The following is a 9,491-nucleotide window of genomic DNA, read 5'->3' as shown; positions in this document are numbered from 1 at the left end:
ACCGGTGCCCGCCGGCTCCTGCCTGCAGCCCTGAGGTGATGGCGGGGCCAAGGCCAGAGGGGGCTGTGTCCCTGTCACTGAGGGGATGCAGGAGGGAGGGAGGGTGGGAGAAGCCCCTGGGAAGGGCTCTCCCTGCCGGCCGCGCTCCCACCTGGGAAAGGGGCCAAAGCCATTGGGCCATGGCATAGTCTGGGTGCTTCTTGGTCTGAGGAACAGCAGTCTTCCACTAGCTTCGGTGACTTTTATGCTTAAACCCGCTACACCTTGAGCTTGGACCCATGGCTTAATGGCGAGGTCAGTGTGAACTGCTCCTCATGGCCCAGGGCTCATGGAGCTCGTGCTCGGAGGCAGCTGGTGAGAGGTGGAGGGTTGAGGAAGTGCTGCAGGCTTCCATATCCCTGCAAGCATGCAGCCTTCAGCCTCAGCCTGACCTGAGGTATGAGGGGCCCCCTGCTAATTCGCAGGTATGGATCAGAGGGATTTGTCGCTTCTTTCCCCCCGTCGGGTAATCCTGTATTTGGAGAGAAATAGGAACCAGGGCCCCTGTGTTTTCAGCTCCACTGAACTGAAAAAGGAAGCCAGTGATGTGGAAATTAGGTTAAACCGCCTAAGTAGGCAGCTTTCTGCACCTAACTAATCTGGCTGCTGCATATAGCAGCACTCAAGCGAATTCCAGTCTGGTGGTTAACTCTGGGACAAACCCAGGCTCCTCTGCTTGGTTTGCAGGCCAGGGTGGAAGAGAGGGGATGGAAAGTGAGGGGAAAAATAGGATGTGGAGGGGGACGTGAAGCAATTCTTCACTGAAATGGAGGAGCAGGTCACCTAAGCTGAGGGCTGCACGTTAGGTCCTGAATGAGACAAGGGGAGCAGCAGATAAGAAGCTGGACTCAGATGTCAGCTTTAAGACTTTGGCTGCAGCATCTAATGTACAGTGTAGGTGTCACCGTGCCCTTTGAGTAATCCATTGCTTTTCTCTAGAGCTGTCTACACACCTCTCTCTGTTTCCCTGTTGCACAGGGATGCATGGGCTTGATACTGTACCTGCAAGCTGCGGCAAGACCAGACCGCTGGCCTGGCAACACATCTGCGCTGGGATATGAGCAGCAGCTGCGAGCATCCAGCTGTGGTACAGGTGTTGGCTTTCAAAAAAGGAGCGACTGATCTCTAAGGTCACGTTAAATGGTCCAGGTGAGAACGGGATCCTACATATTGCAGGGCTGTGAGGCGCAGAGGCTGGGTGTCAGAGTGGTGGGCAGGGAGGTGACCAAGGAAATACCAGCTGCTGATCCCTACAGGTTGACTGAAAGACTGCACTCAGTCTCACCTTGCAATTACCTCCAGGCACTAATTAACCCATGCTTCGTTAAACAGGCTATTATTAGAGAGGTGCTTGGAGGAGAGCCCCTGGGACATGTCCCACTTCAATTGACAGCAGCAGTCCCCAAGCATTGATTAAGATGCCCTAGTGCTGGCATCTTCACTGCCTGTTGTCAGGAGCAAGAGCACATTGAGGAGACAAGCGTCCTACCTTGCTTCATGCTCAAATACATTGGGAAAAGTGGCACAGGAGCTAATGGTTTGAAGCTTTGGCTCACTAAACCTAATTCAGGGCTATGCAGAGGGGAATTTGGCAGTAATACTTTGTGAAGAACTAGATGTTGCTTCCTTGTCATGTGCAGTTACCCAGCAGGTATGAGGAAGGTAGTTTATTGTTTACCTCCTGGGGGCACAAGGAATGAGAGTTCACTCTCTAGACTGATGCCATTAAGAGCTAACACATAAACAGAGAAAAACAGTGGATGAGGAGCAGTTAGAGTGAGGCTAGACACAGGAAGGAAAACAAATGGGAGAAGAAACAGCCTACCTGTAACCCAAAACCACAACTAAGGTGATGATTAGTGCAACAAGGATGGACTGTAAGAAGGGTTGGACTCCCAGGTACTGCAGAGGAGAGGAGGAAGTCATAGATGCTTTAATATACATTTTATCTTCCTCTTTCTAATCTGACTGCTTTATATGTTTATTTCAGCTTTAATAAAAAGGGGCTTACACAATTCTCACAGATCTACCCTTCCTCAAAAGGGGAAGGTGATAGGGGGGAATTATTTCAGATTTGCTGCAAGGAAGGAGGGAGAAAATTATTTTAGATTTGCTGCAAGAGCCATGGTAGGAAACAAAGGCAGAGATAGTCTGGCATGATAGGGCTGCAAGGCTTGTCCTGATAACTAGAAGACTTGAGTAAGCACAGAGAGATGCCCTCCCACAAGGTCTTCACTAAGGCTGCGTGCTCAGCATGCTCCCTGGAACTGCAGCATGCATGCATTTCCCTGCAAAAGCACGTCCCTCTCTGTTAGCAAAAGAGGATGCTGAAGCTCTCAGCCAAGTGCTGAATTTCTGGCAGTATAGAACAATTCAGCTTCCAGCTGCTGCTGCACAGAGAATTAATCAGGGCTGAAGAACTGGAGCAGAGCAAGCCCCACAGCTTCCGAGAGTGTGGTTGGTTGTCACCCTCGTCATCTGTCCCTGGCTGACATGACACACAAGCTGCGCAGGGGAAGCATGAAGAGTTTACTCACTGCTTTCTCCTGCACTTTGAGTGAAAACACAAGGCACAGCTTCACCCCTCTGATTTAGCTAAGTGGCTAGGTGTGGGAGGGGAGCACAGCTCTTCTTCGACAGTGTCTGTAGATCAGCAGTGATAGCGTTTGGCACAGAACAATTTTTCTTCTTGGCTGGATTTATTCTAGTGACAATTGTCTCTTTCTCCTTTCCTTCCCCTCTGCCTGTGCTTGGAGAGTTTGCACCAGGAGAAACAGACCCGTTCTAGGCTGCCAGGTCAAGAAGTGCAAATTAGAAACCAACCTCCCATGGAGTTAGAAAGAGGGAAATACCAGAGTCATGCAGCATTACAAACTAACACTTCCATTTTGTCAAGTTTGAAAGTAATGGAAATTCTAGGAGCTTAAAGTGGTTCAGTTGGTCCAAAAAATGTGGAGACTATTAGCCCAAATAATTAATCTCATTCCCCCAAACAACTTGCTCTGAGTGGTGTTCTTCAGCCAAAATACGTTTCCCAAGGTGGGGGCCGGGGGGGGGAAGAGAGTGAGAGAACATCTATTATGTGTGTGTTTGTTAGCAGACAAGCTTCTTGCCCTTGGAAGGGGAACAAATTATGAACTCGGGAATAAGTAAATAGTGGAAAGTAGGTCTGTGACTGAAAATGCGCAAGTCCTATCCGGTTACATTTTTGTTTTAACTGAAGCAGATGACCAGCCTGACGACAGTAGCTGGTGCTATCTTTCTCTCTTTCATTGCACCTTGGCACTAGTCCGAATGCCACTACAGCTGCATCCTCTCCCACTAATACAAGCAAGGGGCCAAAGAGTCTAGTTCTGACATGCTATCTGCCTTGTGCACAGCTAACTTACGGGTACACCAAGACAGGGAAACATCTTGGGGGTTTTTTCCGGCCTGAGCATGAGTGAACTTCTCTGAGGAGTGGCTCCTCTCCCCAAGTCATCCAGAGCTACAGGGAGAAGGGGGAGAAGGTGAAAGCCAGATAGCAGCTCACGCCTTTCCATTCTTGGACCAGTACAAGTTAGAGCAGTGAGGGAAGGCTACGACAGAACTATGCAGTTGTGAGTCACTGCAGTGCGAGTAAGTCTAGGCTGGGCTGCTCTGCTTCCCCATCTTACTGATGCAGGAGCTTTCCTGCATCAGTATGCTGGAGATAAATGTGCCAACTCTACTACTATTATATACTCCCCCATTTCTCCCCTCGTTTAATGGAAACACTGGAGAAAAGTTTGCCAGAGACTCTCAAGGCACCAGGAATCCTTTCAAAAATAAGGCCAAGCTGAGTCTAGAAAAGCCAGACAGTACACAGCAGACTGTGTGTCTGGGGTAGCAGGATGCCGCTCCTGCTCACAGCAATGGGGTGACAGTCCCATGGCTGGGAGACATGAGACCAAGCTGCATGAGGGTGAGCTGAGGTGAACTGGCCTCTTCAACAGACATATCCACAGACCACGCACAAACATGCTGCCCCTGCAGTCAGAACTGCTATCCCACAGAGCAACATGGGCAGAAGGGTGCTAAGAACAGTAAGTGCTGTGGAAGCATGGGAACAGATGCATTTCTGACATACACAGGCGAAGGGATGGTGAGGTGAGATAGCAGCTTGGACCAAGTGAAGAGCAGGATCAATCTGGAACATGACAAGGAAGAGAATGTGCTTAAACATTGTGCTGTTCCTGAAAATCTCCAGAAAAACTAAAGTTCCTGTGCCTTTTGGGCTACGAAAAAGGTGTCCAAGACAGGCCACGTATCACAGAACATTTGAAGTAGGACAGCAGAAAATTGCAAAGAATCCTGCTTTGAGTCTAGGACGGGACAGATAGAGGTGTAGAGACCCAGCACCACTCTCCCATTATGCAAGTAGGCTCAAACATAAGACATCACTCAGCACCAACATCAATTTAATTCTTCCCTCTTCAGGACAGGAACAGGGCAGATAGCCCTGGGGTTACATCAGCAAGCAGAAAGAGGGGTAAGGGACAACTGTGCTGGGAAATCCCAGCTAAACATACAGGCAACAGAACCAATCTACTCAAGACAGCCCAGACCTGGGTGGGGGAAGAGTGTAGTTCTTCTGAGTCACTGACGTGCAGTTCACTCAGCTGCCCAAAACTGCAACCCAAAGGCCAGATCCAGGAAAACAAAAGCAAGTCTTCTTCCTGCTGTTCTGTCCAGTTCCTAAGAGGCAGCAGGTTATTATGGCCCTATGCAGCCCCGAAAGTAGTGAAGGAAGCAAGTCCAAGTCTGTGAAACTACAGGGTCAATGCAACGGCTTTGGCTGTTGTGTTCAGTACAGCATTGGAAACGACCGGAATGTCTCTGGCAACTCTCTGAAAGGGCGGCATGTTGGGTCCTTCCAATGTGTCCAGGATACCTGCAGGGAACAGAAAAAAAGGGGAAGTGGCAAGAGTTAGTTCAGATGCAGATGGCATGTTTCTTCTCGCTTTTCTTTCTGGCCAGGTAGTGGCTGATGGTGGCAGGGCTGAAGACATGTGAAGCACTTGGAGACGATGGGAGGAGACACCTAGCCCCAGAAGTGAACAGCAGTAAACACCTCCATCCAGAGACCACAGGGTACAGATCAGAGCTTGTCCTTGGGGCAGGGAAACTGCGTGTTCCCAAGAGGAACATAGATCCTTTCACTTTGAGGGTACCAGATCCAGTCCCCTACCATTTGACCCAAATGCAGACATTGCCAGGGATACTGCTCTGCTGAGGCAGCTTGATAAAATCCTCTCCCCCCCTTATCCCAGCACAGACCCTGCTCTTAGACCAATTCTTTACTTTCATCCCGAGGTACACTTGCAGACTCACATCAGGAGCTGCAGCTGGGGGTGCAATGTGGAATTTTTGTCACTGCAATGCGAACATAGCCCCTGCTTGGCAGGAAACATGCGTACCAATGCAAGTGTCCTCCAGTTCCTGTCAATGACCTTCTCAAGACTGATAATCTGTCTTGGATATCCTTGAAGGATAAAATATACTCCAAGCAATTTTCTATTTCATCTGCTGAAAAGTTGCCCATCAGGGCTCAGAACCTTCTCCATAAGAATGGATCCAGGAAAGAACAGTATTTACATCTAAAAGGACTTGTAATGCTGTGCTGTAACCCCAAATTATGCAGATTTAGCTGCAATACCATGAACAGATCTCGCTGCTTAAACTCAGAAAGGGGCTTGCCTTTTTTTTTTTTTTTAAAGGGGACCTGAATATGTATAACCTGGTAAACGGCACTGACTGGGGAAGATGCAGCTTCTGCTATCAGCGTTGTACAGTTCTTAAACTCAGAAAGGGGCTTTCTTTTTTTTTTTTTTAAAGGGGACCTGAATATGTATAACCTGGTAAACGGCACTGACTGGGGAAGATGCAGCTTCTGCTATCAGCGTTGTACAGCAGAAGATAAAAAAAGGTGTTACACAAAAAAGGAAAAAGACTTATGACACATTTCCTGATCAGAGAAAAGCAACCTGACTTCAGCAAGATTCAGGAAGGGACTGGACATCTGCATGCAAGAACAGTCAGTGCTGTAACACCACTTGTGGAGAAAGAATAAGCGTCCTGCCTCACAACTTAGGTCTTAAGTACTGTAAGTACTAAAACTCAGTGCACAGAGACTACCCCACATCTACCTGCTGCCCTACTTCGACAGCTTCCTCTAATAAAGCTCATGCTGGTCACTCTTGGGTTGCAAACTGGCACAGATGCCCTCAGGTCAGATCCAAACTGTCCATCCTTTCTCTCTGAGAGAACAAAAAGCAGCTCCTCTTCCCCCAGATCTAACAGGATATTTCTTCATATCTCCCTTGCTTACCTTCTACCACCTTGTGATAAGCAAAGTGCAGATAGAGGAGGAAAAGCATATGCAGAGCAGCGAGAGTCCCACACAGGATGAGCCGCTGGGTATGCCCCACGGTGCGCGACACCAACACAGCAACCTAGGAGAGAGGTGGAGATTAGAGACAAGGTAGGTGCTACCTGAGCCTCTGGCATTGCAGTCAGGAGCACACAAGAGGATGTTCCGAGTAGCAAGAGCCAGTGGAAACACTGCTCGGAGCCTTTTTTGCAGTTTGCGTCACCAAATTCAGAGTAATCTGACTTGTTTCATGTAGGTGAACCTTGCCCAGTCTTGTCGAGTTCAGGGTGCTCAGGCATGGCTCTCCACAGCAACAGGGGCTGTAAGGGAGCAAACCTCCTGCAGCTGTTAGAATGTGCGAAGTTATTAAGCCAAGTGTCACCTCCTACACCAGTGGCCAAATGACCCAGGACCGTCAGGCTGTTCTTCACAGCAGCCTGACTGGCTATGAAATGAACTGCCTGGCCCAAGGAACAGAACACAAACAACACTTCCTTCCCTTTTTTTGTCCCCAGAAGAGGAGGGCCCCAGGCTGCCTGTCCCTTACCATTCGTAGTGTAGAGAGTCCACCAACACCCAACCAGAAGATGTAGAAGAGGGAGTGGAAATGGATATTATAGGTGACAAAGAGAGTGATGCAGTGTCCAAAAAGGCCATAGCCCTGACAAAACAAAAATGTCCATGTTACAAGCATCAGTCCCACACAAAAGGCCGTTGATCAAGAGCATGAGCAGCCTATTCCTGCAATGCTTCACCAAGGCAAAGCTTCACAAACCACTCATTCAATACCAGAGTCAACCAGCACAACAATTTTAACAGCAGTTCACACCCAGATAATCTGTCTGAAGGATGCACAGGGATGTCAGAGATTGCAACAACTTGGGAAACAGAGGAAAGAGCCTCTGATTCCAGGGAAATTGGAATCTCCTGTTTTTTTACCACCAGGCTCTCAGATCAGGAAGTGCAAAGCAGGAGACCTGCACGAAGGAACTGCCTCTTTGTGCTATTGCTGTGCCTGGGATGGGGCAGGTCAGAAGAGCATCCTGGAATTCCAGGTTGTCCCAGTGTAGTCGCCTGGGACCACCGATTTACATAGACTTCTCCCATTCTCTGGGAAGAACTCATAGGCCACCCTCGTGCTGGAACACCATGCAGCCAACCCGCACCTTGGGGCATCCCTGGGTACATACCAACAGTGACAGCATCTGCACCATTGTGATTTGGGCATTGCATAGATATGCCAGGAAATAGATGAAAGAGGAGACGCCCAACCAGTAACCGAAGCAGGTGCCAATGGCTGTGCCCATCAGTGTGCCTTCCCTCTGTGGAGACAGCGTCAGGATGAGGAGGACTCAAAGAAGTGAGAAGGACCGTCTGGTCATATGGTTTAGTTTTAGGTATTCCTGTGAGGAGCAGGGAGTTGGACTCGATGATCCTTATGGGTGCCTTCCAACTTGAAATATAGTCTATTCTATGATTCTAAGTGACCTGCCAGCACCTAAATCCCACCACAGAGAGTTCCCAGAGCCTTTCTAGGCATTATCAAATAGCTGACTAGCAGCACCCAGGGTGCCATGTGACCGACACCCCAGCTCTCCCAGCAGCAGAGCATCAAGACTTCCTCATGCGTCCTTCCTCCCATCCCCAAACCAACAGGCTCTTCCTCAAATCAATCTGCTTTTCAGCAAGACGCTATTTAGTCATGGAAGAGGTTTCCTCTCCCTTTCTAGTGTCATTACAGCAATCCAGAGCCCGGTCAAACCACAACTTATCACTGAGACTCAACGTACAATGATGGTGTCCGAGGTCTTCATCCCATGCAAAAGGATGGCCACCAGTGTGAAAACCAGCATAAGCGGTCCATAAAGCTCGCCTGCAATCTTCTGCGGGAGGAGACAGATCAGGGAAGGTTTGGTTAGTGCTCCTGAATACCAGGCTCCCCACCCCGAGTGATGCAAGAAGTGCCTTAGATGAAGTTTATCATCTATCCGCCTGAGAAGGCCATTGCTGACAGAAGCCAGGCAGAATAGGTTGTGTGATGAGGAGTCTGGGATACGTTAAGTCTAGAGGTCTAGAACTGTACCAGCACTAAAGGTAGCAGATCAGGGTTTGGAACAACCACAGGAAAGGGTTTACTAATATTTTCAGGGAGATGAAAACCTAACAAACTCAGGTCCTTAATAACATGGAATACCTCAGTTTTACAGAGTGTCTGTGGGACGTTCACTTGGGCATGGAGTCTGATTCAGCAAAAGGGAACTCACCTGTGGGAAATTAATCATCTTCACAGGAATCATGGACTCCAGCAGTCTGCATCACAGCAAAGCAGGGAATGACATCAGGAGCAGGGAAGACAACAGGATGGTTAACAAAATGCTTCAAAAGTAAAAGATCCCATACACCCATTACCAGTGTTTTCTGCTGTGATCACAGGCCTTGGGGGACAGAGATTCCTTCTAAAGGGTCAAATAAGGTAACTAAAGGAGAAAAACCTTACTGTCAGTGGGTTAACTTTGCTGGGGGGGATTCAATGAAAACGTTTAGGGATCCACTCAGGTATGAGAGATCGCTGATAGAACAGCAGGAAGGAAAAGCACCTTTCTTCATCCAGCCTCACAAAACCTTGCCGTTTCGGACACAGATGTGTTGCAAACCCAACAGAAGCCACATAATGCACCTGAGAAGTAAAAAGCTGAAGATGCCCCAAAGCCCTTTTTTCTGCCCTGAGCAGCAATGCCGGGCGACAGGGCTGCCAGCCCACCTGGGGGACCTCATTAAGGACGCTGGGACAAAGCATAGCGTGTTTCCCCATATCTGAGCCTTGCTGCCAGCCCACCCCAGCTTGCGCGCTCTGGGGGGACACCCAGCCTCTCGCCAGCAAGAAGCCGCCGGCCCCCCCGTTCCCCCGTGCCCCCCCGGTGGAGATGGCCAGGCCGGGCCCTGCCCACCTGGCGCGCACTTGGACGGGCTCCACGTCGAAGTAGGGCCGGAGGATGTCGATGTTGGCGTAGAGGCTGAAGGCCCTGGAGGCTTGCCTCTTCCCCACCTGCCACATTTGCGG

At 49.4% G+C, this 9,491-nt stretch overlaps 1 protein-coding gene across 1 annotated transcript; it reads right to left on the bottom strand.

The window, feature by feature from the left end:
• Window positions 1–4,359: 4,359 nt before the first annotated feature.
• Window positions 4,360–9,485, bottom strand: YIPF3 (Yip1 domain family member 3). Its single transcript, XM_009283769.1, has 7 exons — window positions 9,379–9,485; window positions 8,695–8,740; window positions 8,221–8,313; window positions 7,621–7,752; window positions 6,978–7,091; window positions 6,389–6,512; window positions 4,360–4,951 (listed from the first exon to the last, which is right to left on the bottom strand). Exons 1-7 carry the CDS (start codon window positions 9,483–9,485, stop codon window positions 4,830–4,832), a joined length of 738 nt encoding a protein of 245 aa, XP_009282044.1. The 3' UTR covers window positions 4,360–4,829.
• Window positions 9,486–9,491: the final 6 nt, after the last annotated feature.

The sequence above is a fragment of the Aptenodytes forsteri genome, unplaced genomic scaffold (genome assembly GCF_000699145.1).
Source record: "Aptenodytes forsteri isolate BGI_AS27 unplaced genomic scaffold, ASM69914v1 Scaffold309, whole genome shotgun sequence".
In the NCBI taxonomy this organism is placed as follows: Eukaryota; Metazoa; Chordata; class Aves; order Sphenisciformes; family Spheniscidae; genus Aptenodytes; species Aptenodytes forsteri.
Note: the sequence above shows the minus strand (reverse complement) of the source record. Positions and strands in the feature narration are given on the sequence as shown.